At 35.9% G+C, this 21,381-nt stretch overlaps 1 protein-coding gene across 6 annotated transcripts in view; it reads right to left on the reverse strand.

Annotated features, from left to right (window-relative positions):
* Positions 1 to 21,381, reverse strand: part of IFT80 (intraflagellar transport 80) — a 123,094-nt gene that overhangs the window by 8,536 nt on the left and 93,177 nt on the right. For all 6 annotated transcript variants that reach the window (XM_038583757.1, XM_038583754.1, XM_038583759.1 and 3 more), the window contains 7 exons: positions 11,276 to 11,340; positions 9,054 to 9,189; positions 8,495 to 8,642; positions 6,672 to 6,843; positions 5,152 to 5,241; positions 4,881 to 5,053; positions 449 to 572 (listed from right to left, as the gene is read on the reverse strand). In XM_038583757.1, the coding sequence (XP_038439685.1) occupies positions 449 to 572; positions 4,881 to 5,053; positions 5,152 to 5,241; positions 6,672 to 6,843; positions 8,495 to 8,642; positions 9,054 to 9,189; positions 11,276 to 11,340 (908 nt within the window). The remainder of the gene's footprint in view (positions 1 to 448; positions 573 to 4,880; positions 5,054 to 5,151; positions 5,242 to 6,671; positions 6,844 to 8,494; positions 8,643 to 9,053; positions 9,190 to 11,275; positions 11,341 to 21,381) is intronic.

The raw sequence follows: 21,381 nt of genomic DNA on the forward strand, positions 1-21,381 counted from the left end.
TTCTTTGGTTCTAGGCAGTGAAGTCTCCCTGAGCTAGGCTCCTCTCCCTAGAATTTTGCGAAGTGACAAAGTATCCATTTTTCTGGCCAGTGCTCTATGTGTTTATGTATTTCCTCTGGAGCAGAAAGGGCAGCTGGTGGAAGACAAAATTCAGGAGTCAGAAACCTGTATCCCAGCCATTTATATTGTTTACATAAAAATATCAATTAGCACCCAACTTTAACACAAATTAAATATTATGAAAACAGACTTAATCAAAACATAGCTTTAAGATTCCAGAAAAAAAATCAGTAATAAAACTATATAGGCAAAATATAATATCATAAGGCAAAAAGTTATTTTTTGGAGATTATGGCAAGAATTATTCCAGTTTTGTCTTGTTAAGATGAATATTACATATAACTTATAAAGCATAGACAATATCATAAAAATACTGTATAATACTTACACCTTCTGCATACTGCAAGTATCGTTTATTAGTTTCCTGTTTACCAAATGTCTCCAAAAACTTTTGACGGTACGCAAGAACTGTATCAACATGTGTTTTGTATTTTACAGCCAATTCAAGTGCCCTATAATGAGAAACAAAACAGATTATCATCATTGCTTGTATTAGCCTGTAAATGCAGTAGAGTTTTGGGGTAAGGGAATAGAACAAATGGTCTATGTTGTTTCCTCTCTACTCATCTCTCAATACAGAACACCATTCCCTACCTCATCCATCTTGCAAATTCCTACTTATACTTCAAGGTTCAGATCAGATATGATCTCTTTTCCCTGACCACCTCCCTTTATAGAAATAAATGACCATTATCTTATCTGTGTCCCATAATATTTTATGCTTATTATTATTACTATGAGCACTGCTTACAGTATATCATAATTATTATTTATGAGTCTGTCTCCTTCTTATCCTATAATTTATTGAAGGGAAATCTGGGTCTCATTTCTCTTTGGTGAGTACTCCAGAGTGTGTGTATGGTAAATGGTCATTGAAAAATTCATTAAAATCATAATAAAATCCAAGTGAATGAACTCCCCCGCCCCCTTGTAAGTGGTTCAACTATCTTGACCATTTTTTTAGTCTATAATTTTTTCTGCTCTAGAATTTATTTATCTAAAGTCTAGAATTTATTCTGCTCAATATTCAATTAAATACTGATATCCTTTATAATACAGAAAATTTAAAATATTATAAAACTAAAATTTATGGATAATAAAAATCTGACAAAATGCCCTTTGCCATTCAAGTCTTAGAAAAAGTTAATAGCCATTTAAATTTTATAATCCACGGGATCCCTGGGTGGCGCAGTGGTTTGGCGCCTGCCTTTGGCCCAGGGCGCGATCCTGGAGACTCGGGATCGAATCCCACGTCGGGCTCCCTGCATGGAGCCTGCTTCTCCCTCTGCCTGTGTCTCTGCCTCTCTCTCTCTCTCTGTGACTATCATGAATAAATAAATAAAATCTTAAAAAAAAATAAATTTTATAATCCAATTAATATCTATCAATATAACTAAGTTATTTTTAAGGTAATATTTTCTTTAAATCTCAGGCAAGAACTAAATGAACTGCTGGTAGTATAACAGCAAAGACTTAAAAATCTATATATTGGTAATTTGGAGGGAAGTGAAAAGATTAACCCTCATTTTTTGGCCTATATGTGTATATAGATTTTGGTCAGCATCTCAGCCCATGATCCTCTGCATAATTCATATTAGTTGAGTCAAGAACAAACCAGTACAGTATAGCTTTCCACTGTTCACTGTAATCCTGTTTTTAAGTTTGGAATTAAAGCACATTCTTTTTCAAGTTCCCTTGCTTTCTAATGACATATAACTGACTTCTGAATAGGCCAGTCATGATTTATTTATCAGAACCAGCTATTGTAAACCTGTTGTTTTAGAAAAAATCAACTACTACCTAGATTTTTTGCAACATGTAACCCTTCAGTAGGAAAATCTGTTTCATTCTTAGCATGCTTTGATTTGACCTAAATAGTTACTTTAAAAAGTATCTTAGATATACCATGTGTATTGACAATTGAGAGAAATAAAGACAATATAAAAAATTATCAATGTAAGTCATGTGTAATACAAATGATAATGCCAAAATTAGCAAAATTATTTCTTATAAAAATATATTTACATAAACCACATGGCTAACTCCAAGGATCAGTATTTGTTACCCATCACAAATTCCTCACAAAGTTCCCTCATTCCTCTGTGACTTTAAGTCTTTCAGATTTACACAGAAAAGAATGTAGAAGTACTGCAACAGAGAGGAACAAAAGTGAAATGTAAGAAGGCAAAAACTAAGTCACAGAAACTCAAAAAATGAGAAATAGAAGTAAAAGACGCTTTAATCCTTCTAATCCTCTCCCATATCACCCTTTCTATATTCCCAAGACTCTGATTCCAGTGTGGATGTGTGAGTGGAGATTCTGGTGAACCAGCTCTCTGGCACCTGAAATATGCCATTTTCTGTTCCTTTTTTATGACTGAACATCATTGTGGAAGGAATTCTTGATTGTGCAAAACTATAAGTATTCCAAGTGGAGAATACATAAGCATCTATTTTGGGTTGGACTTTTCAAAAAGAAAACTATCTCCAAAGAGATAATTTGTTATGGTACATCATACATTTATTTATGTAGAAAGGATAAAATATGGTATCTAATACTGCATTTAGATACTAGATGACAAGTATTAGCTACATGATAGTCATTATAAGATATGTATTAATTATCTGATTAAAGAGCAATAGCTAAAGGTAAACATTCAAGTTATATGTACTACTTTAAATGTTCTCTAAAAGCATACACTGGGTAAAGAATGTTTTTTTATCATACAGAGGAGGGAATTCACTCCAATTATATAAAGGTTATGGGAACAGCATGTCTCTAGCTTTAAAATGGTTATTTGGCAACCAAACAAATGTGACATTAGATTATGGGGCTGGAATAAATCCATGTATCCTCTCTGATTTTAAATAGAAGGAAGTTATATAAAAAGATTTTATAACTTCAAAATATGATATTTTACATAACTTGAATGAAGAAAAATCACTTTATATAACTGGTAGAAGTAGAGAAATTATTTTTTATTAGTACTTACATAAAGTTTCTAATTTCTATCTCTCTTAACTACAATTTTTGAGAACAGACTACCACCAAATGTCCAAAGTGAACAGCAAATAGGTGACTTGCTTACCTAAAAGTCTTCCAGGGCTGTAACTTATTAGGTTGCAAGTAATTTTTAAATTCAGATATGAATGACAAAAGCACAAACCAGCAAGGCTGTGCTTCTCAAATGGAATAACACATATTATCAAAATGAAATCTATTCCCTTCTAAAGGATTTAAACAAATATAGAAATTTATTTTAGGGATCTTAAAAGCAATCTAATATATTTATCATCCAATAATTACATCCTATCTTTCTAGAATTCTAATTAATTAAAGGTTCTGGGCAATGAACACCAATGGCTACTAATATCACAAAAAGATAGGCAACCAGTCATTGTGAAAATATATTAATCACCTCCTCTGATACAGCCTTACCAAGAGGGAAAAAAAAAAAAAGTTAAACCTAAATCTAATCAACTTTCTAGATTCAATACCAATTTATGGCGAATTCAAGGGGCAAAGGAATGTGTCAAACACCACCACAAAGATGTAATCAACAAAATCCAGACTATGGGAAACTCTATCGGCCTAGTTTCTGCAGTGGGAAAATTACAAGAAAACACAAGAAAGAGGAAAACCTACAGATTAAAAGAAATTTGAGAACATATCAACCAATCATCAGGTACAGACCTTTTTTGGATCCTGAATCAAACAAACAAGCCATAAAACAAAACTAAACCTTATGAGATAATCAGAAAAATAACACTGAATAAAATTGTTAATTCTTTAAAGTGTGATCATATTACTGTGGCTAGATTTTTAAAAACCTTGATACACATACTGAAATATTTACAGATAAAATGGTATGATGACTGGGATCTGGTTTTAAAAATATGGTAGGGTATGAATAGAGACAAAGATTATGAAAGACACTTCAAACCTGGAAAAATCAGCATGCCAACTTTATAACATAGTGATTTTGGTGGGTATAAGCACTACAGCCTTTTTCACTGAGAAACATGTACCTGAGAGATTGAGGGGAAAAATCTAATATGTCATAGAGAAAAGTAGCATGCCACTCTGTCTCAGAAAGCACTCTGTGTCAAAGCCTAATATAGTGGAGAAGGCTACTACTGAGCACTCCTCATTTCAAATCCTGCAGCCTTTCTTCCTTAGCATCACAAATCTCTCATGGTTCTTTCTGTCTGTCTGACTGCTTTCTGCCAATCTTTCAGCAGATTTCTCTTCTTCCACCCATAAATGTGGTTGATGTATTCTCACTCCACACATTCCCCAACCAATTGGTTCCATTTTTCTAGCTTCAATTGCCATCTATTTGCTGATGACTCCTAAATCTACATCCCTAGCTCATATCTGTCTCATGAGCTCTGGGTTCAACTATTATCATGTATCTGTCTCTTCACAAACATTTCAAATCTAACATGCCTAACACTGAACTCACTATATTCCCTTCCAAATCTGCTAATAGTAGCATCGTCTATGCAGTTATTGAAATCAGAAATTCAGGAGACACCCTAGCTCTTTTCTTCTTCACTTGAACTTCTAATCAATCACAAGTTCAGAGAAGGCATAAATCTTCAAAGGCAAACTCCTCACAAATAGAAATGTGAACAAATTCTTCTGTGATGTTAGGAAACTATTAAGTACAGTGGAAAATGTAATTTACCAAGTGGTAGATAGAAGACTACATTAAGATCAGTTGGGTTTTAGAATTGATGAAAAACATTTTTATTACCTTTCCCAGTTATAGAGATTAATATTGATCTGGATCGCTTGATAAACAAGGCCAGCCTGAAGAAGTACCATTTCAGCCTCCTGTATGTTCCCACTGAACATTAATATGTGGGCCATTTTTGATTCTTTAGATGGAAGGTCTTTTATAGAATTGATGTATTGAACCTTATCAATCTAAAAAAAGAAAAAAATACATGAAGTGGATAGTGACAGAAATATAAAAAATTATGGTAAGAAAAACCACAACGTATAGGTAAGTAAACATTATTTACTTCACCAATTGCTGCGTAGGCTATTTCTGCAGTAGTCATATCTCTGTTAGCAACTGCCATAGCAGCTAGGCAAGCCCACATAGTTTGTTCCTAAAGTGAAATAGGGGAACAATTATTTCAATTACAAGCAGAACTGCCTTAAAATAAGCAGCTATTTAAAATATATTAAAGTTATATTTTTAATGAAAAAATTAAACATTCCTGAGCATGGCACTGAAAAAAACTACTAATTTAATAAATTAATGATGTGGAAATTTCATGTGAATACTTTGTTAAAATATATTAATAACATATAAAGAACTTCTTTTGAATAAAATTTATTTTTGTACTTCTGATATACTATTAAGATAATTCAAGGTTATAGACCCTCCAGTCTTTTTGATCAGGTCAAAGAATGTAACTTACAACCAGAGAAATAGTGAGGTTCTCAGACAATGCTATTATTGAAAGTTGCCATCAACTCATTGTAAGGGAAAGCAACTAAAAGTCACTTTAAAGGTGTATTTTAGGGACACCTGGGTGGCTCAGTGGTTGAGCATCTGCCTTAGGCTCACGTCATGTTCTCCGTGTTCTGGGATTGAGTCTCACATCAACCTCCCCTTGGGGAGCCTGCTTCTCCCTCTGCCTGTGTCTCTGCCTCTCTCTGTCTCTCATGAATAAATAGCATTAAAAAAAAAAAAAGTGTATTCTAAGGGCTGCTAAGCCAGGTAAAGTTAAAAAGTTCTGTGGTCGGGATCCCTGGGTGGCGCAGCGGTTTAGCGCCTGCCTTTGGCCCAGGGCGCGATCCTGGAGACCCGGGATCGAATCCCACGTCGGGCTCCCGGTGCATGGAGCCTGCTTCTCCCTCTGCCTATGTCTCTGCCTCTCTCTCTCTCTGTGTGTGACTATCATAAATAAATAAAAAATTAAAAAAAAAAAGTTCTGTGGTCGGGACACGTGAATGGCTCAGTGGAGCTACCCAGAAGTCCTGGGATCGAGAACCGCATCGGGCTTCCCGCAGGGATCCTGCTTTTTCCTCTGCCCATGTCTCTGCCTCTCGTGAATAAATAAAACCCTTAAAAAATAAGTAAATAAAAAGTTCTGTGATCAAATATGCTTGGAGAAAGCTGGATTCAACCAACCTGGGAAATGCTGATCTAAAGTAGAGGTTCTTAACCTTAGGTGTATAAATCACCTGAGGAATTTTTAAAATAAGCCTAGGATTCATCCCAGATTGAATAAATTAGAATCTCTGTGGGAGTAAAACTTGGGAATCTGACTTTTTAGAAAAAGCTCCAGGGAAGATTTTTATATGTGCCAGTATAGAGAAACTACTCATTTAAATTACAGCTTCTTCAAAAATAAATCACATAGCAATATCTATCTCCCTGCACGGCTTGTGTCTTCACTTATTAAAAAGAGACATGATTTCATTTGCAATTTTTCCAGCCCTTAGTTGTTACCATTTCTTATCTTGCACAAAGATATGTGTCAACTAATACTCAATATATACACAACTATGGATCTGAAATGTAAAGTACCTTCACAAAGCGACAAAGTCTTACAGCATCTTCCCATTTTGAACCGCTTACATATTCATGGAGAATAGCAGGATATGGTGATATGCTGATGTGAACCAGCGAGCCATCAGCTCTTCTTATAGTTACTTGATTTCCGACAAAACTTACAATATGGGGATTTTTACTAAATTCACTGTTGAAAAAAAGCAAAGTATAATTTATGCTCTGAGCAAAATCTTTCATATGTACTAAATTTGGGGAGTTGACCCTTGACACAGATATAAAGTCTCCAAGTGTCCAAAATTGACCCCCAAAAAAGTTAACTCCAGGGAGAAAGTATATATTTAAATAAACATTCAAATCTAATCTGCTATATGCTTGGAGTTTAATGTGACAAAAATTAACACATACTTGAGAGCTATGCCTAAAAGCATTTGAAATAATCTTTTTCACCTAAGTCTTAAGGTAAATTACACAAATGATTAAAAAACTCAGGGGCAGCCTGGGTGTCTCAGCGGTTTAGCGCCGCCTTCAGTCCAGGGCCTGATCCTGAAGACCCAGGATCGAGTCCCACATCAGGCTCCCTGCATGGAGCCTGCTTCTCCCTCTGCCCGTGTCCCTGTTCTCTCTCTCTCTCTCTCTCTCTCTCTCTCTCTCTGTCTCTCATGAATAAATAAATATAATCTTTAAAGAAAAAAAAATTTAGCATTAGCTTTTGAAAGTATAAACCAGTAAAAAATTAAGATGATTACAAGACTATTTTCTCATAATAAAAAGAGGTGAACTTGGGATCCCTGGGTGGCGCAGCGGTTTGGCGCCTGCCTTTGGCCCAGGGCGCGATCCTGGAGACCCGGGATCGAATCCCACATCAGGCTCCCGGTGCATGGAGCCTGCTTCTCCCTCTGCCTGTGTCTCTGCCTCTCTCTCTCTCACTGTGTGCCTATCATAAAAAAAAGAGGTGAACTTTAAGAGACTAACTTCTCTTTATTAATTTAAATACTTCTAAAATGATGCCTTTTGGGATACCTGGGTGGCTCAGTGGTTAAGCATCTACCTTCAGCTCAGCGCGTGATACCGGGATCTGGAATCAAGTCCTGCATTGGGCTCCTTGTGGGAGGCCTGCTTCTCCCTCTGCCTGTATCTCTGCCTCTCTGTGTGTCTCTCATAAATAAATAAATAAATCTTTTTAAAAAATGATGCCTCTCTGGTCTTACAAGAGTTATGAATATTAAAGTGAACTCAAAATAGATTTGAAAGTTAAGATAAGGTTTGGAGTTAAGAAGCTTTGCATTCTTATTTTGTCAAGATTGAGAGATCTTGTTATTTCTTAGAGAACTTAGGGATATACATGTATTTTCTAAAGCATGTAAAATTAAACTCTTCAGTTACCACATATTTTTAATCTTTAATATTACTTTAAAAATTCAATTCTAGAGACCTATACAGTCCTATAAGTATAGTAATTAGTAATTTATGATAATTCGAGAAAGAATAAAGGTTGACACACATTGTATATCACTGAAAAAAATCTAAAAAATGTCCATATTAAAATCACTAAACCACACTGAAAAAAAGCTACCTGAGTTTCATTAAATAACATTAGGCTTAAAATTATATTCATATAAGGAAAATTATGTCCATAGAAGGAATAAATATAGTAGTATTATACGACACTTTCAATTTGACCCCAACACTTAAATCTAATCTCATTAAGCTAGCTTTAGCTGAACAATTTCGTTGACTGAGTAGAGTGAAAGGTACCTTGCAGGATTAAAATCAGAGGCAAAAACATGACACTTTAGAGTCATTTATTACAATAAACAATTCCAACAGTAAAATGTTACCTTGCATCCCTTTCGTATAATGTTTTAGGCAAAATGTCTCTGTCCACATAAACTGTATTAGGATAATACCACACTGTAAATCGAGTATCTTGAAGTCCACAAAGGATATTACATGTATCACTCCATGCCAAAGTATGCACCATTGTTCCTTATTTTAAAAAGAATGTTAATGTATTATTAGTTCCACTATAATAAGCATTAAAAATATTTTAATAATCAACATACAAGACCCCTTCTAAATTCTGGTAGGTGTGCCTCTGTTTTCTGATTGTATAATGGTGAAAACATGTACAAAAACTCATTTAAAAATATATGGAAATATTTGAGTATTTGACCTGGAGCCATTATGTTTTAATTTCTAAGTCTTTCAATGCTAATGTGGTTATAGCAGCTAAAGACTTGCTATTTAAGTGGTGTTAAATAGTTAAGAAAAGTTATGAGACCGAAGCATGATTCGCAGATTAATTCAAGCAAGTATGCTATTTAGTATAATATATGACAGAGTAGATCTAAGAAAATTCAAAGTAATCAAATTTTAAATGTATTATAATTTTTTTACCAAGTTTGATAATCTGTTCTTCCTTCCCAAATCGTTTCACTGAAGTGATATAGAGATCTCTATTTTTATCAATGAACGCAATTTTTCTATCATTGGTAAGTCCCTTTTGATCCAGAGCAATTTCCAAGATTTCATTCTAAAATTTAGAAAAATGAAAATACTGCATTAATTTTAGTGCTTGACATCAGATCACTTAAGTTATTTAATTACAAGAATATTTGTTTATTTAAAGATCAATTAAATATCACCCCCTACTTAGAATGATAAAATGTCTCTGTTAACTACTGATATAATTCAAAAGCTAAAGTACAGTTACCTTTTTTTTAATTTACAAGGGAAAGATGCCCCGTAAAACACTAAAATGTATATCTTTTTGAAACTTCATAAGCTAGGAAACATTCCTTTTTTTTTTTTTTAAGATTTAGTTACTTATATGAGAGAGAGTCTGTGTACCAGTGGGAGAGGGAGCAGAGGGAGAGAATCATCAGGCAGATTTATGAAAATACCTTATGTTTTTAGAGTCTTAAATTTTATACATTCTTTTCAGATTCAATTCCTATGAAATAGCAAACTATCTTGTGTTATCGGTATTACTATACTTGCTTTATTGACAAGAAGACTGAGCTGCATAGACATTAAGTGATTTTTGCTCAGAAAAAGCTGGTAACAAGCACATCTAAAATTTAAAGTCCAGGTCTCTAACTTAAGATTAGTGTTCTGTCTATATAACAAAGCATTTCTGGCATACTGCATTAATCTATTATACTATTACAATAGCTTGTAAAATGAATTTCCTTATAACTTGGAAATGGTTTAGTGTGGATTCATTTCAACTCAATCAAAGAGTTGAAATGCTATTTACTGCCTACTATCTTAAGACTTGCTAGGACTTTTTTTTTTAGACTTGCTAGGATTTATTTTTTGAAGGTGTCACAATAATACCTTAAATGTCCATCATTTGGGCACAGGTTAAATAAATTCTGATATATCCATAAAATGTTATACTGTATGGTGGGGGAGAAAAGGATTGGGAAGGCACTTTATGTACTGATATAGAAAGATATCTAGGAATAGTGTTATGGGAGAAAAGCAATGTACAAAGTCATATGTTACATTTTTGTAAAAGGGGGAAAATAACATATATCTGTTTTATTTATATATATACATTAAAATATACATGTTATTTATATATAGAAGTATACACACACACACACACATTAAAAAAATCTCTGGAAGGAAAAAGGAGTTTTTTTTTTTTTTTTTTTTTGAAAAAGGAGTTTAATAATGGTGGTTATTTTTTGGTAGAACAGAATTGTACTGATAAGAAATAGATGTAGTAGGGAGACTTTTTCCCTGTATACTTTTTTATGCTTTTTCTGAAGCTTATGAATATATTTGTTATTCAAATTCAAACTAATAAATATATAAAGAAGAAAATAAAGTATAGAGTAGTGTTTCAGTAGTGGCATTGAGTGATAAAGTTAAAAACATCTTTAGACCTTAATATATCTCTATTAGAATAAATAAAATGTGCTCCTTTGCTTATTTTAATGCTAAAAATCAGAAACCAATAAACACTTCACAATTCAAGATCTTTTTGTACTTCTATATAATTTTTTTCAGTTTAACTAGTGTTAAAACCTAAAGAAAATGGTGGCTAAGGATAGGTCAATGGGAAAACTGCAAGATGTTTAGGAATACAAAACATTTTTATTTCCTGATAGGTGATAAAAGTTTAACCAAGATAGGACATTTTATTGAAAACCAGTAAACAGCCTGGATAATGACATGTAACTCAGATTCTTTTATCCAATTAATTAGTATATATAGCTTTCTATTACAGAGTTTACTAGTGCTTAGTCTTTATGACATTTTTAGGCAAAATACTCTATATAGAATGCACATTGGGTTTAAATATAAAACTAATTTCTAGGGGTGCCTGGCTGGCTTGGTCAGAAGGGGCATGTAACTCTTGATTTTGGAGTCATGAGTTCAAGTCACATGCTGGGTATAGGGATTACTTAAAATGAATAAATAAATTAAAACTTAAAAAAATAAAAATAAAGTGGAGGATTGAGATAACTATTGCAAAAAAGCCTATTTTTTTTTGTTAAAAATCTAAACTAATTTCTGTTTTTTTACCTTAAAATGAGAACATTATTTTTAAAAAGGAAGTAAATAAATAGTGGCTATTTACATCAGAAATAGCTAAGGTCCATTACCTTATGAGAAAGAAGCTTCCCATCACCTAGTGGTTTTCCAGTTGATGCCTCAAAAAGGAAGATTACTTGAAAAAAAAGTAAAGCATTAGTTAATATATTATATTAGAATTTTTATTGGTAGACTTCAATGGAATTATCATATCATGATGAGAAATTATTTAACTCTTTGGACCACAGAATATCTATCAGCATAGAAGAGCAGCAGCATCAAATTCCTACTTATTAACGGGGCCATGTTTCTTAGAAAATGGTGGAACTGAATCTTCTTCCTAAAACATATTCCCTAATTAGAATAGTTATTAATGGCATGGCTTCACTCCTCCATTGGATCTACAATGATAAACCCAAGTCCAGATGTAATTTGTAATTTTCAGAACTCTGATTTGGATGAATAACTTATGAGTGTTATACTCAAGCAATCATATTTCACAAAAGAAAAATGTGCCAAGTGCCTACTATAATATCAGGCAATGTGTTATGTATTGTTCAGTTCTCTGGGGTCAGTACCCAGCTCCCTATAGTATAATTAGTAATTTGTCTGGCTTTTGTCCTGAGTTCCTGGCAGGGAGCTTCAACAACCCTTGTAATTTCCTGAGTGATTAGGAGTATCTTAGTTATGCTAGTGGGGAGACTTGGTGGGCCCCTAGATAGCTTCAGAATGGGGGATGGTCACCAGCTCCTTGACCTCTGGGGATGGGGAGGTTGGGGGGGAGGGGGCTGGAAATTGAGTTCAATCATGTGGCCAATAATTTAGTTAATCATGCCCATGTAGTAAAAATCCCATAAAAACTTAGCATTGTTTCCTCATTGGTGAACATACTGGTATACCGGGAGAGTGACATGCCCTAATTTCATGAGAGGGCACAGAAGTTCTGCATTCTTTCCTAGGCTGCACCCTAATGTATCCTTTATAATAAAATTATAATTCTAAGTATTGCACCTTCCTGAGATCTGTGAGTCATTCTAGCAAATTAACCAACTTGAGGGCGCCATAGGAGTCCCTGAATTTGTAGCCAGTCAGTCAGCAAAGCGGGTTGGCCTGGGGACTCCCTGAGACTTACTTACAACTAGTGTCTAAAGTGAGGGCAGTCTTGAGGAGAATTTTGCCTTTAAGCCCTGGAGTCCATGCTAACTATAAGTTAATAGTATTAGAAACTAATTGCAATATACCGGTTAAGGTAAAAACGGAATAGTTAGTGTCAGAAAGGTTGAGATTCACTGGACCAACCATAACTCATTGAAACATGTGGTTTAGGAATAGAAAGGATGAGAGAACAGGGAATGAGGAACCTCTAACTCTTAGAGGCAAAAGGGTCACTAACAGTAAGAAACAGCAGCTAACTGCAATCAGCTATAAGGTAAAAGTCACCTACAGAATTTTGAGATGACGGATCCATCTTCTGGGCAGTTGGTTTACTAGATGCATAAGAAAATGCAAATATGAAAAAGGAAAAATATACAATCCCGTGGTTATTATAATCGGTAATAGGTAAGATGAAAGTAAGAGATGGGCCAAATATAGATTCTAGCCAATATCAATTACAGCCTCTAGGCCCAGGACCCCCACTGAAAGAATATGTTGGAGAATATCCTGATTCCGGTCAGCCTGAGGTACAGCTACTATTCTCAGAGCCATTACCCAAGGAAAATGTTATGTCAAAACAAATAATGAGAAAGACTAAAATAATTAGAGATAGACAGGTGAGGAGCATCAAGGCTTGCATTCCCACAGATTGAAAATCTTAAGAAATGAGATGAATAAAGCAAATATTGATAGGGAAAAAAATAGAAGTTGGATGGATCAATAGGAATCCCTGTTGGTCCCCCAACATTGAAGGTCTTTAAACAAATTTGCTTTATTCATCCTAGTTTGGAAGAATTTAGAAAGCTATACAGCAAAATAGCAAAAAGAAATCTCACCTCCAATTGCCTGGGATGATGGTTCCCCAATTTAATCAAGAGATGGACTGATAAAAGGGCCATGGTTCCTTGGCTCAACACTCTACTGGGGACCTAAGGCCTTATGCACAGGAGTGGATAAAATGGTCAGGGGGCTGAAGAGAGAAGTTTCTAGGACTTCTTGATATGAGAGTCCCATGCACTATGGTACCAAAGTCCATTGGTGAAGTTCTAACGAGGACTACAATTAAATTGAGAGAACACAGAAAAACAAGGGTTAATATGATTAAGGTGAAGTTTGAATGAAACTTGGAGTGTTTAAATGGGCTTTATGTCAAGAGGCTATGTCTCTACTTGAATGTTGAATGGGACTGGATATTATATCTGACTGAGGAAATACTACCTAGTGCTTTAAAACTAAAACCCGTTGGCAAAGTCCTACTGATGATCAACTAGAATGAGAGGATAAAGAAATACAAGAATTAATGGGATTAAGGTGAATGTTTAAATGAAAATTAGTATACTTGAAGAAGCTTCATATGAAATGGTTGTGACTCTTATCTGAATGTATTACAGGGACAGATATTGTGCCTAGCTGGGGAATGTTTCCCTTATCAAGTACTGTAAAACAAAAGGCATGAAAAATCCACCCCTCAAATATTAATTGGACATACAAAGTGGGAATCAGTGAGACTTCTGGAACACACAGGTGTTATATCAAATGCTGTGAAATAGAAGCTGGAGTGCTAATTAGGATACATTCTCTGTACAGCAGTCTTGTGTGGAATGTAGACTGGGGCTAATTGACAAAAGTCTGTGAACACCTTCCAGTGATAGCTACTAGAACTCTAGATAAGACAACTTCCATTTGGAGGAGCAATTGCTAGCTTGCTATCAGATATTAATTGAAACTGCCTCTGTGGGCAGCCCCGGTGGCCCAGCGGTTTGGGGCCACCCTCAGCCTGGGGTGTGATCCTGGAGACCTGGGATTGAGTCCCGTATCAGGCTCCCTGCACGGAGCCTGCTTCTCCCTCTGCCTGGGTCTCTGCCTCTCTCTCTCTCTCTCTCTCTGTGTGTGTCTCTATGAATAAATAAATAAAATCTTAAAAAGAAAGAAGGAAAGAAACTGCCTTTGACTAAAAAGCATAAAATAAGGATGTCTTGGGTGATGTCAGAGAAATGCTCTAATGAGGAAGGCAGTGCCCAGAAAAGTTCCATAATAAAACAGACATGGTGCGTGCAGAACACACCACCAAGGGAATGCATGGAGTTACACAGCATATCATAAGCAGTTAGACTCTCTTCCCCAGAAACGACCCTGGAACCATGAGAAGAGCTGCAGGATTCTATCATGACTCGGGCAGAGCCTGTAAACAGCTCTCAACAGACCAACAAACAGCTGCTTGGCTTATGGGTGGCAGTTTCAACATGAACACACAGCATTCAGCTTGGAAGGCCACCACTCTGACTGAAAAAGGTAAACACAAATTGGCTCAGTGAGCTGCACTGCATGCTGTTTGCTCTCATGTTTGGATTTTGACCTACTCACAGGCAGTGGTCAATGGCTCGGCCACATACATGGTCAGGCAGAAGGGCAACGGAAGATTGGCCTATTAAAGGGGTGCCCTTCTGGGGCACGACCCTATGGAAATCACTATGGGAATCTGAAGGGTGCATTCAAGTAGGCCATGTCAGTGCCCGTGAGAAGAACCCCTTTCCAGCATCAGAAGATGCCTGGAATGGACAAGCAAGTGTGCTCACTTGAGGTAGCCACTTGGGTTAATGGAGTGAGTGGAACTGAAACAATGCAGAGAGGTTGTATCTAGACATGCTCCTTTTGCACCCTCAGAGGCACAAAATGTCAACAGGAACTGTTTTGTCTGCCAACAAGAGAGATTTAGAGATTGCAGGTGGCTATGGGGAAGATTCCCTGGGGGGAGTCCTTGTACAGAGCTGGCAAGTCAGACTGATGCCGGTAGCCCTGCGGGGCTAAAACTGGGTCCTGATGAGAGATAGACACTGGCTCTGAGTTGGGCTTTGCTTACGCAGTGGTAGATGCAAATGCTCAGAGTACTATCAAAGAACCGGAGCAGAAGATATTGCACTGATTTGGACCACTGAATCACATTTCTTCAGAACAAGGGACACACTTTACAGCCATTTTGTCCAACAATGGCAGAGAGATGCTTTCTGGGAGTAATAGTTTGGTAAAGAATTAGAATGGGCAATGAAAATAATGGTTGTTTAAAATGAGGAGAGAGGGAATACAGGCATGAAGAACCAGCTTACAAGCATTCATAAGTGTGTACTGACATTCCATATAAAGGGAGCAAAGAGTGTGTCCACACTAGATAAATTCCCCTGCAATTTCACTGGAAATAGGAAATAGGGGCTAAGGAAGATGCTAGTATGACTACAATTATTCTCACAATGGGAGAATCTGGTATGATGGCTATACTCTTCCCTTTCTTTCCCATATCACCTCAACTTTCTTCTTCTTACTAGATACAGTGGTCTCAGGGCCAAGGTTGCAACTACAATTATCAAAAGCAGAGATGATTCCTAGGCAAGAAACTATTAACTTTTAGGTCAGAATTTCTAAGGACCTGATGGAGTGGGTTGTACTTCCACTCCAACTGGCAAATATGGGGTCAAATGTGAATGCAGTTATATTGCCCAGTGGTAGAAACAGCCCACCAGTTCTTTACAAATAGAGAGAAGGAGAAATATTACCTGAGAAAAACAATATAGGCCTATCTCAAGTAGCAAGAAAAATCTCAAAACAACCTAACTTTATACCTAACAGCTAAAAAAAGAAAAACAAGCAAAGCCCAAAGCCTGTAAAAGGAAGGAAATAATAAAGATTAGAGCACAAATATATGAAACAGAGACTAAAAACACAATAGAACAGATCAATTAAGTCAGGAGCTGGTTCTTTGAAAAGATCAACAAAATTGATAAACCTTTAGCCAGACTCATTAAAAAACAAAAACAAAAACAGAGACAGAGAGGACTCATATAAATCAAATCAGAAATGAAAAGAGAAATAACAACCGACACTACAGAAATACAAACAATTATAAGAGAATATTTTGAAAAATTATATATCAAAAATTGGACAATCTAGAAGAAATGCATCAATTCCTAGAAATATATAACTTTCCAAAACTGAAGTAGGAAGAAATAGAAAACTTGGATAGACTGATTAATAGCCATGAAATTGAATCAGGAATATAAAACCTCCCCAAAACCAAAGTCCAGGACCAGATGGCCTCACAGGTGATTTCTACATTTAAAGTGTTGTTAATACCTATTCTTCTCAAACTATTCCAAAAAATACAAGAGGAAGTAAAGATTCCAAATTCACTCTATGAGGCCAGCATTATCCTGATACCCAATACAGATAAAGACATTACCTAAAAGAGAACTACAGGCCAATATCTCTGATGAACATAGATGCAAAATTCTTCAACCAAATATTAGCAAACCAAATCCAACAATACATTATAAACATTATTCACCACAATCAAATGGGATGTATTCCAGGGATGTAAGTGTGGCTCAATATTTGCAAATCAATCAATGTGATAAATCACATTAGTAAGAGAGAGAATAAAAACCATATGATCATTTTAATAGATGCAGAAAAAGCATTTGACAAACTACAACATCCATTCATTTAAACTCTCAATAAAGTAGGTTTATTTTTTGTTTGTTTGTTTGTTTTTTTAATAAAGTAGATTTAGAGGGAACATAACCCAACATAATAAAGGCCACATAGGAAAAAGCATGGCTAACATTATACTCAATGGTGAAAAACTGAGAGCTTTTCCTTCTAAAATCAGGAATACAAGGATGTACACTCCCATTACTATTATCCAACATAGTCCCGCAAGTCCTAGCTGTAGCAATCAGACAAGAAAAAGTAATAAAAGTCATCCAAATTGGTAAGGAAGAAGTAAAACTCACTATTTGCACATGACATGATATTAAATATAGAAAACCCTGAGGACCTCACCAAAAACTATCAGAACTGATAAGTGAATTCAATTCAGTAAAGCTACAGGAGACAAAATTAATACACAGAACTCTGTTGCATTTCTATACATTAATAATGGAGTAGCAGACAGAGAAATGAAGAAAACAATCTCACAACTGCCAAAAATAATAAAATACTAGGAATAAACTTAACCAAGGAGGTAAAGACCTATACTCTGAAAACTATAAAACACAAATTTAAGAAACTGAAGATGACACAAACAAATGGAAAGATATTCCCTGCTCATGGATTAGAAGAACAAATATTATTAAAATGCCCATTCAACTCAAAGCAAGGTAGAGATTTAACGCAATCTCTATCAAAATGCCAATAGCATCTTTCACAGAACTAGAATAATCTTAAAATTTGTATGGAACCACAAAATACGCCAAATAGCCAAAGCAATCTTGACAAAGAATAAAACTGGAGGTATCACAATCCCAGATAGCTTTAAAAAAATTTTTTTTTTATTGGAGTTCAATTTGCCAACACTTAGCAAAACACCCAGTGCTCATCCCGCCAAGTGCCCCCATCAGTGCCCATCACCCAGGCACCCCTATCCCCCACCCACCTTCCCTTCTACTACCCCTTGTTCATTTCCCAGAGTTAGGTGTCTCTCATGTTTTGTCAACAATCCCAGATTTCAAGATATACCACAAAGCTGTAGTAATAAAAACTGTATGGTACTGGCACAAAAACAGACACATAGATCAATGGAACAGAACAGAGTTCAAAAATAAATGCATGCTTTTATGATCAATATATGACAAAGGAGGCATGCATATACAATGGGAAGAATATAGTCTTTTCAATAAGTGGTGTTGGGAAACTGGCCATCTACATGCAAAAGAATGACACTGGACCACTTTCTTACACTATGCACAAAGATACATTTGAAACGGGTTAAAGACCTGGATGTGAGACCTGAGACCATACAATTCCTAGAAGAAAACATAGGCAGTAATTTCTTTGACATCAGCCATAGAAACATTTTTCTAGATATGTCTCCTCTGGCAAGAAAAACAAAAGCAAAATTAAACTATTGGGACTACACCAAAATAAGAAGCTTTTGCACAGTGAAGGAAACCATCAACAAAACAAAAAGACAACCTGCTAAATTGGAGAAAATATTTACAAATGATGTATTTGATAAGGGGAAGAGGTTAATACACAAAATTATATAAAGAATTTATACACCCCCCTCCAAGATAATCCAATTAAAAATGGGCAGAGGACATGAATACACATTTTCCAAATAAGACATACAGATGGCCAACAGGCACATGAAAAGATGTTCAACCTCACTAATCATCGGGGACACACAAATCAAAACTATACTTTTCAAAATGGCTAGAGTCAAAAACACAAGAAACAAGTGTTGCTGGGGCTGTGGAGAAAAAAACTTTCATGCACTGTTGGCGGAAATGCAAACTGATGCAGCCACTGTGGAAAACGGTATAAAGGTTCCTCAAAAAATTAAAACAGAATTGCCATATGATCCAGTAAATTCCCCTACTGGGTATTTACCCAAAGAACATGAAAACACTAATTCAAAAATATGCATCCTTATGTTCACTGCAGCATTATTTACACTAACCAAGATATGGAAGCAACTCAAGTGTCCACTCGCAGATGAATGTAAAAAAAGGTGTGAGATTTATATATATAATGGAATATTACTCAATCATTAAAAGGAATGAAATCTTACCATTTGCAACAACATGGATGGATGGAGACTGTATAAATGCTAAGTGAAATAAATCAGTCTGAGAAAGACAAATACCATATAATTTCACTCATGTGTGGAATTTAAGAAATAAAACAAATGAATTTAAAAAAAAGAGAGAGACAAAAAAAGAGTCTTAAATATAGAGAACTGGTGGTGACCAGAGAAGGAGTGGGCGGGGAGATGGCAGAGGGGGAAATAGGTGAAGGTGATTAAAAGTACACTTATGATGAGCACTGGGTAATGAACAGAATTAATTGTTGAATCATTATATAGTATACCTGAAACTAATATAACACTGTATGTTAATTATACTTGGCTAAAAAAAGAAAAAAGAAAAAAATGAAGCTATATATTGCTGAGACCCCACCTGCTTTTGCAATCTGACAAGATTAAATGGAATTCTATATACTTGGGTGGCTTTGCCTTGGAAGACATTTTGATTATACAACGTGATGATGGCATGGACTAATTACTAAGGACTAGAGTGACTCTAGGAAAGTAAGTGTCTTTTGACTCTTTTTTTTCAAGATTTGTCTATTTTAGAGAGACAGAACACTGGAGAGTGCGGAGGGGGCAGAGGGAGAGAGATAATCTCAAGCAGACTCTGAGATCTCAAGCAGATGCTGAGATTAAAGCCCCACTCGGGGCTTGAACTCACAACCCTGAGATCATGACCTAAGCTAAAATGAAGAGATGCTCAACCAAATGAGCCACCCAGGCACCCTTCGACTCATCTTTCAAGATAGTAAACACTGGCATTGTTGGTATGATTATAATAATACTGATACTGATGGTCAAATATATTGGAAATTTCTGAGTTAAAAGCCTCCTATCCCTGGTCCACACTGATTCCTCCAAATTTTAGGCATATTCATTCTATTTTGGGGGATGACCTTTTGCTATCAGGGATCCATAGTCAAAGACCAGGAATGGCCTGTGGTGTAAAATATAATTTCTTTGGTCTTCATGGGATCCCTGGGTGGCGCAGCGGTTTGGCGCCTGCCTTTGGCCCAGGGCGCGATCCTGGAGACCCGGGATCGAATCCCACGTCGGGCTCCCGGTGCATGGAGCCTGCTTCTCCCTCTGCCTCTCTCTCTCTCTCTCTCTCTCTCTCTGTGTGTGTGACTATCATAAATAAATAAAGAAAAAAATATTAAAAAAAAAAATTTCTTTGGTCTTCGTACTGAATTCTTGGGACACAAAAGCCTTGGAATCTCCCAAATGATGGGAGTGTCACTATTACACTAATGAGTGACTCTTGGTGGGCCCCTTAGATAGCTTCAGGAAGGGGCTGGTCACCAGAAAGTTCAATCATTAGGGGGTTGGGATTTTTAGCTCTCCCCCAACCCTGCCCTCTGGGGATGGAGACTGAGTTCAATCACATAGTCATTGATGTTAGTAATCGTGCCTAATTAGCCATGTAATAAGCCAAAAATACTCTGGACACCAAAGCTCACTGGAGCTTCCTGGTTGGTGAACACGTGTATGTGCTGCAAGGATGACCACTTTAATTTCATGAGAAGAGGGCACAGAAGTTCCCAGGCATCATACTATGTATATCCTTCATAATAAAACTGTAGTCATATATATAGAACTTTCCTGAGTTGAGGTCATTCTAACAAGCTATTGAACCTGAAAGGATCATGGAAACCCCTGTATATGTAGCCAGTTGGTCAGAAGTACAGGTGGTCTGGGGATCCACCAAGACTTGCAGTTGACATCTGAAGTCAAGGCAATCTTTTGGAGGACTCTCACCTTAACATCAGATTTGGAGTGTAGTATATCTCACTGAGGGGTAAAAACAGATTATCTACTAACCATTGAAAATCTCTTTAAGTAATCAATATTATTTTACACATTCATATTCATGACCTTACTATAGAATATTCAAAGTTCTATAGTACCAAAATTTTTGGTTTCCCTGAGAATTTTTTTTTTAAAGTATGCTCTACATCCAACATGAATTATTCAACAAGAGTTGAATGCTCTACTGACTGAGCCAGCCAGGTGTCCCTCCCTCAGAACTATGTATTCGGAGTTGGAGAGGTCTCTTTAAGAACCTGTATTTGTCAAAAACACTTGATTTGGGAGTTCAGCTAGCTTCCAGCCCGAGAATTTCCCTGAACTCCTGAGGAAAAGATTCCAGAACTGTCTTCTCCATATCCCCAGAACACCCCTTAATTTTTAGAGTTATGTTAGGGGAATGAATACGTGCAAATAAGATGCAGTCTGTAAAGTAATTATTTTTTAATTGTATCACCATTATTTTAGCATTAAATCTAAATTATTTTTCTTTTTGAGGGCTGTTAACAATGATTTGTCTTGCTAACCAATAGCTGAGGGAAATAAATACACTATTGAAACAGAGCAGATATTTTGAAATAAATGTTTTCCATAGGTTATCAAGAGTTGGTCTTAAGACAGACAAAACATTTGTTT

This window comes from Canis lupus, chromosome 34 (assembly GCF_011100685.1).
Source record: "Canis lupus familiaris isolate Mischka breed German Shepherd chromosome 34, alternate assembly UU_Cfam_GSD_1.0, whole genome shotgun sequence".
NCBI lineage: Eukaryota > Metazoa > Chordata > Mammalia > Carnivora > Canidae > Canis > Canis lupus.